This window comes from Trichechus manatus, unplaced genomic scaffold, assembly GCF_000243295.1.
Source record: "Trichechus manatus latirostris isolate Lorelei unplaced genomic scaffold, TriManLat1.0 scaffold00016, whole genome shotgun sequence".
Classification (NCBI taxonomy): Eukaryota; Metazoa; Chordata; class Mammalia; order Sirenia; family Trichechidae; genus Trichechus; species Trichechus manatus.
The window spans coordinates 8847563-8862623 of NW_004443952.1; the positions used below are offsets into that span (position 1 = coordinate 8847563).

The 15061-nt window shown below is 47.1% G+C and overlaps 1 protein-coding gene across 1 annotated transcript in view; it reads right to left on the reverse strand.

The window, feature by feature from the left end:
- Positions 1-14730, reverse strand: part of SNX30 (sorting nexin family member 30) — a 124743-nt gene extending 110013 nt beyond the window's left edge. The window contains exon 1 of the mRNA XM_004372156.2: positions 14363-14730. Within this exon, the coding sequence (XP_004372213.1) occupies positions 14363-14518 (156 nt within the window). The 5' untranslated portion in view covers positions 14519-14730. The remainder of the gene's footprint in view (positions 1-14362) is intronic.
- Between the last annotated feature and the right edge of the window lie 331 nt (positions 14731-15061).

Sequence of the window (15061 nt, forward strand, 5' to 3'; positions counted from 1 at the left end):
AGATGTATGCACACCCATGTTCACTGCAGCATTGTTCACAATAGCAAAAAGATGGAAACAACCTAGATGTCCAACAGATGAATGGATAAACGAACTATGAGACACACAGTGGAGTACTACACAACGATAAAGAACAATGATGAATCTGCGAAGCATCTCACAACACGGATGAACCTGGAGGGCATTATGCTGAGTGAAATAAGTCAATCACAAAAGGACAAATATTCTATGAGACCACTACTATAAAAAGTCATGAAAAGGTTTACACACAAAAAGAAACAATCTTTGATGGTTATGAGGGAGGGGAGAGGTGGGGATGGAAAAACACTAACCAGACAATAGATAAGCGGCAACTTTGGTGAAGGGTAAGACAGTACACAGTACTGGGAAAGCCAGCATAACTTGTCCAAGGAAAGGTCATAGAAGCGCCATAGACACAGCCAAACTCCCTGAAGGACCGAATTACTGGGCTGAGGCTGTGGGGACCATGGTGTTGGGGAACACCTAGCTCAACTGGCATAACATAGTTTATAAAGAAAATGTTCTACATTCTACTTTGGTGTGTAGTATCTGGGGTCTTAAAAGCCTGTGAGCGGCCATCTAAAATACTCCACTGGTCTCACCCCTTTAGGAGCAAGGGAGAATGAAGAAAACCAAAGACATAAGGGAAAGATTAGTCCAAAGGACTAATGGACCACAACTACCACAGCCTCCACCAGACTGAGTCCAGTACAACTAGATGCTGCCCGGGTACCACCACTGACTTCTCTGACAGGGATCACAATAGAGGGTCCCAGACAAAGCTGGAAAAAAACATAGAACAAAATTCTAACATACAAAAAAAGACCAGATTTACTGGCCTGACAGAGACTGGAGAAACCCCAGAAGTATGGCCCCCGGACACACTTCTAGCTCAGTAATGAAGTCACTCCTGAGGTTCACCCTTCAGCCAAAGATTAGACAGGCCCATAAAACAAAACAAGACTAAAGGGGCACACCAGCCCAGGGGCAAGGAGTAGAAAGCAGGAGGGGACAGGAAAGTTGGTAATAGGGAACCCAACGTCGAGAAGGGAGACTGTTGACATGTCGTGGGGTTGTTAGCCAATGTCATAAAAAATGTGTACTAACTGCTTAATGCTTAATCTAAAGTACAATAAAATAAAAAGAAAAAAATGTGATATATTCACACAGTGGAATACTATTCAGCCATAAAAAAATAATGAAATACTGATACGTGCTACAACATGGATGAACCTTGAACACGTTATGCTAAGTCAAAGAAGCCACACTCAAAAGTCCACATACTGTATGATTCCATTTATATGAAATGTCCAGAATCCAAAGAGACAAAAAGTAAATTAGTGGTTGCCAGCAAGAGGGGAAGATGGGGAGTGACTGCTAAATGGGCACAAGGTTCCATTTGAGATGATGAAAATCTTCTTGAATTAGGTAGTGGGAATGGTTGCACATTTGTGAGTATATTAAAAAACCACTGAATTGGACACCTTAAGAGGGTGAATTTTAATGCAATATTAATTATATGTCAATTTTTTTTAAAAGCACATATTAATTTTTTTTAGTGCAATTTTTTTTTAATTGTACTTCAGGTGAAGGTTTACAAATAGTTTCTCATTAAAGACTAGTATACATATTGTTTTATGACATTGGTTAACAACCCCACAACATGTCAACCCTCTCCCTTTTTTTTTTTTTTTGGTGAAAATATACGTAGCCAAAGATACACCAGTTCAAAAATTTCTACACACACAGTTCAGTGATATCGACTACGCTCTTCCAATTGTGCTGCTATTCTCACTTTAGGTGAAAGTTTACAGAACAAAATAGTTTCTTATTAAACAATTAGTACACATGTTGCCCTATGACAATGGTTAACAACCTCACTACACATCAACACTGTCCTTACTCAACGTTGGGTTCCCTATTACCAGCTTTCCTGTCCCCTTCTGCCTTCTAGTCCTTGTCCCTGGACTGCTGTGCCTCATTAGTCCCATTTGGTTTTATGTGGCTGTCCACTCCCCAGCTGAACGTGAACCTCAGAAGTGACTTCACCACTGAGCTAAAAGGGTGCCTGGGGGCCATACTCTCGGGGTTTCTCCAGTCTCCTTTAGGCCAGTAAATCTGGTCTTTTTTTTTTGAGTTAGAATTTTGTTCTACATCCTTCTCCAGCTCTGTCCAGAACCCTCTGTTGTGATCCCGGTCAGAGCAGTCAGTGGTGGTAGCCGGGCACCATCTAGCTGTACTGGACTCAGTCTGGTGGAGGCCTTGGTAGCTGTGGTCCATTAGTCCTTTGAACTAATTTTTTCCTTGTATCCTGTTCTCGTCATTCTCCCTTGCTCCCGAAGGGGCGAGACCAGTGGAGTATCTTAGATGGCTGCTCACAGGCTAAAAGCACATATTAATTTTTTAACTTAAATATTTAATTTTTACATGCTTCTCTCCAAATTCCCGTTTTATTCTTGCCACCGTCATTCAGCCAGTCCCTAAAGCCAGTGATTCCTGAGTTTCTCCTAAAGTGATCTTTCACTGTTTCTCTGTCTTCTCTGCTTCTCTGGGACCTGTAAGTGGAATGGGGGCTGTCACGCTCTTTCAGATCCCTCCCCCAGCCTTCGCTGATTGGCCCAGGAGTTCCTGGGCCAATTTGGGCCAATCATAGTACTTCACTTCCGTGGCCCAGTTCATTGGTCTAAGGATGGGCATGTGACCCAAGCCAGGTATCTCTGAGATTTTTCCCTGGGAAGAAAGATTTACTTCCTCTCTGGAGGCAGAGCTATGAAAGAGGAGGGATGGGAGCTACTGGTTGCCACACGCCCCACCACATGGATAAAGCTCGTCTGAGAGAATGAAGCAGACACTCAGTAGCATTCTGACCCCTGGTTCCAGCTCACCTTGTGGTTAAAGTGAGCCTATCAATAAAAAAGTTCATTTTTTATACTAAGTTAGTTCAAGCTGGGTTTCCATGATTTGCAAACAAAACTCCTGACCAATCCACTCCCTGAATCCAGTTGAGTCAAAGTCCTATGACACTTCCTCCCCCAGGCTTCTGCTGTTTAAGAGTCTTCTCCCTGGACTCCCTGCTACAGATTCTACCCACCCAATCCCTGCTAAGGACTCAATCACAGTGACCTCTCTAACCACAAATATGGTCCTGATTCTCCCCTGTTTAAACACTTGATTGGCAAGAATAAAGCCGTTACCATAATTTGCCACCACCTACCTCTCCAGCCTCATTGCTCACCAACCCCCTCACATGCCATCTGTGCATCACCTGACACTTCCAAGCTTTGGCACATGCTGGCCTTTCTGCCCAAGTTGTTCTTCCTTCCTCTGTCCATTTCCTCCTTCCTCCTCCAGCTCAAACTTACCTCCTCTGGAAAAACCACCATCCTCCTAAATATGGTCACTCCTTACTTTATTTCCATGTACATAATTTTCACAATAACTGTAATGGATGCTACAGGCACCCCACCCATATCCCCTTGCCCTGATCACTTCAGTGCACACTGGCCTGACTTCCAACTGCCAGCACCTGCATTTCTTTGCCTGACTGCTTCCCCTGGCTGCTGAACCTACTTGGCCCACCCATGGAGCAGGCTGGAAGTGTTTAGGATATCAGTGCCCCAGTGCAAGCAGCCCTTAAACAGTGACCTAAGAGAACTGCTGTTTGAAGACCTCAGTTCCCTTATCCCAGGGTAGGGATAACCAAGGCATGTGTTCTTTACAGGCTTCCAGTGTTTCCTGCGCAGGATTAAACTCCTGCTATCCTTGGAAGGAAGTGGTGGTTCAGTGGTAGAATTCTCACTTTCCATGCAGGAGACTCAGGTTCAATTCCCAGTCAATGCACCTCATGCACAGCCACCACCTGTCAGCGGAGACATGTTGCTATGATGCTGAACAGGAGCTTCCAGACTAAGACAGACTAGGAAGAAAGGCCTGGCAATCTACTTCCTAAAATCAGCTAATGAAAACCCTATAGATCACGATGGTCCCATCCACAAATCAATCATGGGGATAGCACAGGACCAGGTAGCATGGAGTTGCCATGAGTTGGAGGCCAACTCCAGAGCAGCCGACAACAACAATCCTCCATGGAAACTGGCTTGGTAACGTATCCTTTACGGGTTGCCTTCTCTTCCCTGTCTCACTTTCCTTCTCCTCTAATGCTGTTTCCTTACCTCTCAGGTAAACTACTTGTACTTAAATCCATTCCAAACATTATTCAAAACATTCATTTAATCTTCAGAATACCCAGTAAAATAATCCAAACTTTAGATACAGGAAAAATGTGGCATTACAAGGTTAAGAAACTTACCCAAGGGCGCAGAGCTAATAAATACATAATTTAGTATTTTTCACATTCTATTGCAATACATCAATATGTAAGCAAGAGCTTTCTTGAGGCCACATTTGGGCTAAGTCTTGAGATTTGAGTAGGCTTTCAACAGTGAAGTTCAGATAACCCGTCCCAAACCCATTACTTTAAATTGCATCCAAGTCATCTTTACACTTCATTCTCACACTTGCTCTCCAGTCTGTGTTCCCTCTCTCACTGAAAGCACCACATAGCACCAGCCTCCTAGACTAGGCAACCAGTCATCCACACTGCACCAAAACTAGTCATCTTTAAATTTTCTAATACTTCTTCTCCCAGCCAACAACCCCAGCCTAAACCATGCTAAGACCTTCCTATCTTACCTTTTTCACTACCAGTCTCTCTCCATTTCAAGCTCTGATCACACAATTCCCGGGCTCAAAGACTCTGCCTAGTGTCTAGAGAAGAAAAGCTCAACTCCACCTTAGAGCAGTCAAAGCAGCCTCCAGGCTCCTCCTGACCTGTCTTCCCACCTCCTCGCTCACTAATCCCCATCTCTAGGCACTCAGGATCCACTCCTGACACATGATCCCACTTAATCCTCCTCCATCAGGTACAGGGTTTTTCTATCTCAGGACCTGTGCTCAAGCTCTTCCCTCAGCTGTGATGCTGTTTCCCATCCAGTCCCCCTCCCCCTCACACACACACCTGAAAGCCTCCTCAAATGTTCGAGGACCTGGTGAAAAACCAACCTCTACCACCACCTTGGCTGACTGGCAGACAAATGCCTGCCTCCCTCCCGCCCCCATCGTGGGACTGACCAACAGCAGTTAAACACCCCTACTCAATACTCAATTTTCACTTCACATTTTAAGGTCAATGTACTGGTCAATCTTTCTTTGTTGTAAGCGACAAACCAAATTTAAAACAGTGTAAAAAACAAAAAAGGGAATTCATTATCTCATGTAACCAGAGAGGCCAGCTGGCACAGCTGGATCCAGAATTCAAATGACCTTCAGGGCTTGTCCCGCTCTTCCTCTCCTAGCTCTGCTTTCCTCTCTGGCTTCATTCTTAAGCAGCCACGCTCCACACTGCAGGGAATGTTGGCTTGACTTGCCCCAAGCCCATATCCAAAGGTTTATAATCTAACAGAAAGAAAGACCCTTTCTCCCCCAGCATTCATCTAGCAAATCTCAGAGGGGACTGATTGGCTCTGCTAGGGTTGATGTTGGCACCTGGACCAGACACTGGGACAGGGGAGCTGAGGATATGCTCAGTGACCAACATACACCATATGCCCATCCCTAGGGTGGACAGTGCAGTGTTCCAAAATGACTGCCAGCCTCACCAGAATCACCAGAAATGGAGTCTGGGTGGTTTTCCAAAGGAAAGGATGCTGGGCAAACAGGAGATGCCCACTATAGCCATCAACTCATGCCCTATACTGTAGAATATTTATTATATGGATTTGCCAACAAGTCAAAAAGCTTCTGGAAGCAAGCCCCAAAGCTCATTCATCTTTGTGTCCCACAATGCTGTGCCTATGGCAGAAATTCCATTTATAGTGAGGGGACTAGAATCTGATTCAAATCACAAGCCTATAGTGGTGGTAACACAGAGAGATGAGACCCAGAGACTCAACTGGAACTAGGCAATTTGTTGCTCCTAGAAGAACATCTGACTTCCAGGGGGAGATTTTTTCTTACATTATTCATTCAGTCAGCAGACACTTAGAGGGCATCTTCTCCATACCAGGCCCTTTCCTAGGCACACTGAGGACACTAAGTAGGTATAGTCCCTCGTAGTGCTTGAGGTTAGTGGGAGAGACAGGTAAGTGTACAGAAAATTCTACTACAGTGTGATAAATGCTTTGATGGGGGAAATAAATAGGTAACATCAGGGAACGCTCCTTGGAAGAAGAAAGGTCTAAGCTGAGACCTGAAGGGTAAGTAGGAGAGAGCCAGGTGAAAGGAAAGAGAGGGGAATCCCAGTGAAAAGAAGAGCACATACAAAATCCCAGAGACCAATGTCTTGCGCACCTCCAAGGCTAATAGGAAAGCCATGCAAGGTTTTAAGCAGGAAAGTGACATCACCATATTTGAATTTTAGAAAGATGGTTCTGGCTGCATGTGAAGAATGGATAGGGGGAAGCATTATCATGGTCAGAGGACCAGTTAGAAGACAATAGTGATCCCAGCATGATGAAGGCCTGTGCCAAAGTCCTTACATGGGGCTGAAGAGAAGTAGGTGGATGCCAGAGATGCTGAGGAGGGAGAAGCCACAGAACACAGTCTGTTGGATCCATGGGATGACAGGCAGGGAAGAATCAGAAACAATGGTTGGATTTCTGACTTGAGCAATGTGAGGGTGGGCAGCACCATTCACCAAGACAGGGAGCCAAGGAGAAGCACGGTTGGCTAGAGAGGACAGGAGAAACACTGGCAGTCATGAGTTCAGCTCTGGACGTGTTGAATCTGAGGTTTTTATGTGACAAAATTAAAACATTCAGAAGGCAATTAAATATCCAGATCTAAAGCTTAAGAGAGAAAGAGTGATACTTAGAAGAGACTCAGGAAACAGCAATATGCAAATAGTCCTTGAAGCCAAAGGCTAAGATGACCCAGAAAGAATGGTTAAAGTGAAGAACAGAGGGCCTACGCAGAGCTCTAAGAAACAGCAGTATTTAAGGGACAGGCAGAAAAACCTACTCAGGAAACTATGCCAGTCATTTCACTGTATGCTCTCAGATCCATTCCCCATCTTTTTCTGCCCTGCTTCATATCACAGGGAACTACATTTCCCAGGCTCATTTGCCTCCTGGCTTGGTAGGTTTAGCCCATGAAAGATGCTGAGGGACGACCGGAAAACAGGATGAGGAGAGAAGCCAGGCTATTTCTCCCTCCCCGCAACCCCTTCTCTCTGGTTCAGATGGTGTCCCTTAGCAGCAGCTGCTTCCTCTCCAGGGCTCCCTCCCTCTGTAGCCCCAGCTCTTGTTGAGCAGCTGCGGCATGGTTCTAGCTCCCACAGAATCTCCTGGGTTCTGCTAACATCACCTCCTCCCATTGACCCTCCAGTTGAGGGTGACAGCTGCTTCCAGCTACTGCTAACTTCTGTGTTGCCTCAGTGTCCTCTGCTTGGCTTCTTAAGTTTTCCATTAGCTATGTAACTAATTCCCTACATTATATTCTCTCAGTCTGAAATACCTAGAGTGGTTTGTATTCCCTGATTGGACTTCAACTGATATAAAAATTGACAAAGAACAGGCAAAAATACAGAAGATGTGGAGTACAATATCAAGAGATAATAACAACCTCACATTTATTAAAGGCTCACAATGTATCAAGTGCCACCCACTCTAAGTATAAACTCACTTCATACTTAGATCTTTATATCAACCCTATTTGAAGGTGCTGCTGCTATCCTTTTTGATGAGGAAACTGGGTACAGAGAGGTTAAATAATTTGCCGCTATCAAGATTGTAAGTGGCAGAGGTGGACTCCAAGCCCAGGTAATCTGGCTCCAGAATGCACACTCTAAAACATGAAATCAAGGGAGGAGTGTTTCAAGCAGGTGGGTAGGTACTCAACAGGATCAAGGGTTGCCTACCAAGAGGTCAGGTAAGAGAAGGGCTGTGAACTGTCTACTGGATTTAGCAATGGGGGGGTCACTAGGCTCTGTGAATAGTAAAGTCAGAAAACAGGGAAGCAGTAGGCTGAGGAGAAAACCAGAGGGTAGTATAGTCAAGAGTAGCACACCTTTCTTTCCAAAAGTTTGGCTGTGAAGAGAAGTAACAAAACAGGGCACAAGATGGGAAGAAGGAACTATCCAAGCAATTTTCCTCACTCATGCTTTGTTTTAAAGATGAGAACAACTTGAGCAAGTTGACATGTTGATGGGAAAGAGCCTTTTGGGAGGGAGAGCTCGAAGACACAGAAGTAAGGTAGGACAACAAATAGGCAGGGTCTCTGAGAGGCCAGAAGGGGCAGGATCAGCTTAAGAATCTCTTCTACTGTAAAGGGGGCTAGAAAGTAAGGATGGCCACACATTCCGATTATTTTGTAGTTTGGAGAAAGGATGTTAAAGGAGTTCTTTTCCGGTGGCTTCTGTTTTCTCTAAGGTAGAAAATGAGGCCATCAGCAGAAGAGGCGAGTGGAGCAGCAGGGTAGAAAGAGAAAAGCTTCAGATCAGCCACTGTGCAGAATGGGAGCCTGCTGGGGAGAGAAGGAGCCCTGGTGGTGCGGTGGTTAAGAGCTATGGCTAACCAAAAGGTCAGCAGTTCAAGCCCACCAGCTGCTCTTGAGAAACCCTATGGGGGGTGGGGGGAGTTCCACTCTGTCCTATGGGGTCGCTATGAGTCAGAATCGACTCAATGGCAACGGGTTTGGTTTTTTTGGTTTGAGGAAAGAAAGAAGTGCCCAGCACCACTGAGGACCCATCAGTGGTTGGAGCTTGAAAATTTACAGTGGCAGCAATTTTCAAAGTGGTGTGATGTTCCCTCCAGTGCCTCCACAACCTGGGTGTAGGCAAAAGACATGAACAAATGGAATGATCCAGGTAAGCGTAAAAGAGAGCAAGGGAACTGTGTTAAAGACTGCAGCAAGAGCGACTGATGACTGACACAATGGGCCATGGAATCTAAGCCGGGTTGGGGGAGGTGAGCACAGGACAGGGTTATGAGACAGAGGTCAGACCCGGAGAGACAGGAGAGTAAGGCAAGAGACGACCTTATCTGACGGCATTATGTCAGAGCTGGAGTAATTCTAGGTACTAAAATGCAAGGGTGTGGCCATGGGAGAGGGCAGCGGAATTCTAAAAGCTGAATTGTAAAAAAAAAAAAAAAAAAAAGTTGGAGGTGAAGGTGATTGGAGATAAGAAGGTCAAGAAACTGATAGTTTCAGAGTATTGCTGTCCAATCAGCCATGTAGATGGCTAAGTCCCCCAAGATGAGGGCATGATTTGAGAAGACAGTAAATTGGGCTCTAAAGATTTTAATGAATGAGAGTGAGAAGCAGGGAAGTTAGTAATGACACAGAAGAAAAAGGCAGTGCAAGCTCTGTAGTGGACATTTGTTGTTTCTGCCTGTCTAACATTCACTCCTCCTCCTTCTGGTAACAATGCCCTGATTTTGCTTTGGAAGCCACCTCTCTCCTCCCCAAGCACATAGGGGTTTCCAAAACACTAGTAATATTCTAGATCCTAATCTGGGGAGGTAGGAACATCAGTGTTCATTTACTGTTTGTTAAACTGTAGAGATATATTTTATTCTTTAAGGTCTACAGATACATTTCACAATTAAAACTTTGTATGTATATTTGTATGCATATTTCACAATTAAAACCAATAAAAAATTCCCTTTTCCTGGCTCAAAGGTGAACATCTGATCCCGGTCTGGGCAATCAGTCACAAGGATTGGTTTAGGAGCCTGACCCGATTTACACCAATGAGACACCACCCCAGGGCTTTTGCCGGAATGCTCAGGAATGAAGTGCTCTCATTCTGAAGTTGTGAAGCTTGTTTGTAGAACATATCTTTTCCCTAGCTTGAGAATGAAGCCAACAAGAAGTAAAGCAAAGCCAAGAGATGGAAAGGGACAGGTTCCCAACATCATTTGAATACCTAGTTCCAGCCATTCTTGAAGCCAAAATAACTGAGACTTTTCAATAATGTGAGCTGGTAGATTTTTTTTGACAGGATCAAGTGCTGCCTACCAGCACTTGAGTCAATTTGAGTTCAGTTTTTTGACTCATAACTAAAAAGAATTTTGGCTAAATTCTGGCTAATTCAAAGTAATTCTCAATTCAATAGCCTTTTCAACACATAAGTCAAATCATGCCCTCAAGACCCCGAAATGACTCCCTTATGTTACTCAAAGTAAAGGCCAAAGTCCTCAGGATGGCCTACCAGGCCCTACCTGATCTGGTCACTTCCCCTCTCTGCTGTCAGCCCCACAACTCTCCATTATTCTCTCTGCCATGTCATACTGGCCTGGAACACTCTTCTCCAGACATCTGCCTGCTATATCCCCAGCTTCCTTCAAGTCTCTGCTCAAATCTCAACCTCTCAGCGAGGCCTACCCACACCCCCTCCTCCCAGCCAGTGATCCTGAACCCCCTTCCTCTGTTCTATTTCTTCTTTCTTCCACAGCATGTTACCTAACACAGTACACACTCACTAAAATGTACTCAAGGAGGGCGGGAGTCTTTGACCAGTTTATTCACTTGATCAATCCCTAGTTCCTAGAACAGTGCCTGGCTCAGAGCAGGCACTCAAATATTTGCTGAATGAATAAACTGGCATGAGCCTCAAAGGAGCAGAGGTTGGTTTGTAAAGATGAAGAAAGAGAATAACGCTAACCCGCCATCTCCTGACCCTGATATAAGTGGAGTACAGAAGGAAGAGACACCTCCATTGTGAAGACTTCAGGGGAAGCGGTGTCCTATTGGTCAGGAAGTAGAGGCAAGAGTTCAGTGAAGAAGTTGAGGATGTGGGGAAGTGTGTTAACCATGGAATGAGGCTTGAGGGGGCTTGAAGTTAAGCTTTGGGAGGTCTGCAGAAGCTAGAGGCTGAGTCAGGGAAGAAGCAGCCCAGAGCAATCTACAGATGAAAGTAAAAAAGGAGATGGGCCAAGTGATTTATTTACATTTTAGGTGGAGAGGCAGGATATAATGATGAGTCCTGATGAATTTAGCTGACAGGAAAAGAATTAACCCCAGCAACCTCTGGTAGATAGAAAAGATTCATCCCATCACACCATGATTTGAATGATTTGAAAAACTGACGGACAGAGAGTCCATCACATTTGTTCTCCTCTCCCACCCAAGCACCCAGGGGCCATTCAGAAGCATCAGCTGGATCAAGACACAAAGCTTCCCTGTTTATGGCACCATCCTGGGCCTGGAGAAAGCAATTCCCTTCTGCATAATAACTCTGCACTATGAGGGACCTGCCAAACCTCATTCTCTTGACTCTGAATCCCTCTCATGCACGATCACAACCCCAGTTTCCAAAAAGGCAAGAAAACAGGCTTTTTTTCAAAGACAGCCCGTGGCACTCAACTTTCCTACCTGCCCTCTAACAACAATCTTCCCAGCCTGAGCAAGAGAATACTGGGCAAAGGGAAGGACTCCACTGGTCCTAACTCACCTCTGTTTCTTGCTGGCTTCTGACATGTTCCTTGTACAGAAATTTCTCCAGAGCTATGAGAACTTACGTGTATGCCAAGGCTCGAGGAAAATGTTACTCCCAGCCAGAGAAAGAAATTACATTGTGTAGCCTCTAAGGAAAAATGGCTTACTATAAATCAGACCCTTGGGAATGGTGTCATTTAGATGCTCTCCAAAGCTGTTAGGAGACTTATTAAATATTCAATAATTAATAATAATGCCCCCAAGACTGTCTCACTCACAGAACTGACCCTGTAAAGGAAGCTAGCAGTAATCAGACTTGGGCCTGACTTCCTGCCCCGGCAATATCTTGGTGGTGAAGGGCATGTATCTTCCCTGTACTTCTGCGTAAAATGCCCACACTTCTGAGTCAGGTATCCTTCAAGAGCAGACTTTACAAAAATATTTAAAATAGCTATTGAGGTGGCCAGCCTCCAAGATGGCTCCAATGACCCCTGCCTCCTGGTAGTCACACCCTCTTCCCACATTGTACCAGAGTTGGTTGGTGATCAACAGAATATGGCAAAGACTTGTCACTTCCAAGATTAGGTTATAAAAGCGGCAGCTTCAGTGTCAGACACTTGCTCTCTTGATCACTTGCTCTGTGGGAAACCAGCTGCCATGTCAAGCATAGGTCAGCAAGAAACTGAGGTCTGACAATAGCTTAAAAGGGGATCTTCCCCCAATCCAGCCTTCAGAATACTGCAGCCCTAGCCAACAGCAGAGTTCCTGGGTGGTGCAAATGATTAACACGCTTGCTTGCTGCTAACTGAAAGGTTGGAGTCCACCCAGACGCACCTCAGAAGAAAGGCCTGGTGATACACTTCTGTAAAATCAGACACTGAAAACCCCATGGAGCACAGTTCTACTCTGACACACATGGGGTCACCTTGAATCAGAGTCAACTCAGAGGTGCCTCAAAAGAAAGGCCTGGCTCTCTACTTCTGAAAAATCAGCCACTGAAAACCTTATGCAGCACAGTTCTACTCTGACACACATGGAGTTACCATGAGTCAGAATCAACTGGACTGGAACTGGAAGCCAACAGCTTGACTGCAACTTCTGGAAAGACCCTGAGTTAGAACTCTGAACACCCTGATTTCTGACCCACAGAAACTATTTTCAGGTGCTAAATTTTGGGGTAATTTGTTACACAGCAATAGATAATTAATTCACTATCCTACCCAGAACCAAGAAATTGGAAGGTTTAACCTATTCTATTCTACAGTCTACATTCATTTAGAACCAATTTTTCTGTCCATAAGAAAGCAACAAATTATTCATTCACGCATTCAACAATTACTTATTGGATGTCAAATACGGGCAAAGTATTTCCAAATGACATAAGCCTTCACATAGTTTATAATCTATAAAATAAACAGAAATAATCACAAAGAGGCCCATTACACACATGGGGCTGCTCAATTCATTGACTTCATTAGCTTTTCAAGTTTCCTCGCTCCTAATGGTTTACTCCCACTCTTTGCTTCCACGACCCCTCTCAAGAAGCCCCCTTCCCTAGCTATTCTGAGTGTTCAGTGCAGGGCTTCCAACTGGTTCATTCTGGTTCCAACCCAGATATACTGAATCAGAATCTACAGTTTAACAAGATCCCCAGGTGATTCTTATGTATAATAAATTTTGAGACCCACTGCTTTACTAGTAGTAGAGCAGTGGTTCTCAAAATTGGTCCTTAACCAGCAGCATTAGCATGCCTGGGAACTTGTTAGAAATGCAAATTCTCAGCAGGGGTTCGAACCAGAACCAACCGGTTCAAGAAGCCCTGGTTCATGCAAGGCCAGCAAGTCATATTATCTCATACTCATTTTTACTGTACTGCATGCTCTTCTGTCTAAGGGGCGGGAAGAAAGTTGGGCCTCCTGAGTCCATTTGGTACTGGGACAAGGACGACTTCATTGAGTATTTTACTAGGAGGAGGAGGAAATCGTGATCACAAGCGCTGAGCACTCTAATTTCTGCAATTAGTGACTAAGTGGCAAGAGCAGCGATGATACAATCACCGCTCAAGCCCCCATCACACCCGCGCTCCAGTTGAAACGGCCAAGGGGGAAGGGCATGCAACCCCTAGCTCCTCTTTAGGCTCTGCTGTCTCTCAAAGCAGCAGGAGGGTTGTGCTGCTCTAAGAAAAGCCGGAGCCTCCTTCTTCACAAAGAAGGCCAAAGGGCGAGCTTTCTTTACATCAACCACAAAACCAGCCTCTGCCAAACCCTAACAGTGTGGGAGGCCGTTGGTGGTGAAACAAGCCCCAGACAGAAAACCACAACGAGACTCTCCCCCCGCCACCGGCTGGGGTCTAAGTCAGGTGACTCCTCTGGACACAGCAAACCCAAACAAAGATCACTCCCCCCATGACTGATGGGGGAGAAAGACGACTCTCATAGTAAAATCAGGGCTGCCCTACCCTACCATGGAAAACCATTAACTCTTGCTTCTTTGCAGTCCCAGGAAACTGGAAGAGCTACAAGTTATTCGGCAGCACAGCCTTCAGGGATGCACCTGGAGGAACTTGGGACCCTATCCCAGGACACAGGCGCCGAGCTCTGCACACACACGCCCCCCTCCCCCGGCCACAAGCACGCAAGCGGGACCCGTCCCCACCAGCTGTCACCGGCGCTCGAGGTCAGACACAGCCAGGGAAGACCGTCCCCTCTGGCCGCTCCCCTAGCAGCTGCGACCCCGCAGGGGAGACGCCTTTTCCGAAGGTTCTAGGAGAGATGGTACACCCGCCCCCGGGAAGGGGCGCCAGGATAGGCGCGGCCCCGTGCCTAGGCTGGCTTCGGATCCATCATCCCTCCCTCCCCCCCGGGAATGGAATGAGCCTCCTGGTCCCCAGCCTCGCGCGCCCCACCTTGTCGCCGAAGCTGCGAGTCATCAGCAGGTCCGGGCTGGGCGTGCTGTCGCCGCCCACGGCCTCCTCGCTGCTGGAGCCGGCCAGCGGGTGCGGCATGTCGCGCAGGGAGTGGGGCCCCGTGGACGGCAGGGCCTTGGGGGGCCCGCCCGACATGGCGCGCACCGCTCGGGACGCGCGGCCGCCGCTTCCTCCTGCTGTCCGCCGCGGCGGGCTACCCCAGCGCCCCGGACCGAGGCCCCGCTCGGCCGCGGCTAGGTCGGAGGCCCTGCACCGGCCCGGGTAAGAGCAGCCACCGCCTCCCGCCGGCTGGTCTCCGCCGCCAGGGCTGGGCTGGGCTGGGCTGCTCTGCGCCGCGCGTCCCAGTTCCACGCCCGAGCCAGCCGCGGGTCCGCTCGCACCTCCGCCCCAGGCGCCCAGCCCTCTCCGCCACACCACCCACCCACCCCGCTCGCGGCCCCGCCCCCGCGGCGCCTCAGTCGCCCCGGGAGGGGGCGGGAAAAACGAATGCGGAGGGTTTGGGGGAGGGGACGAGGGCAGCTCCGCCCCCGCCCGCCGCCCGCCGCCCGCCGCCCAGCAGGAAGTGCGCCCTGAGCCGACGGCCGCCGTCCTCCGAGAGTCCAACCTCGCCTGGCAAAAGCCAGCTCTGTGGAGGTTGCGCGGAGACCTCAGAGCAAATGTTTAACGGAAATCAGAGGT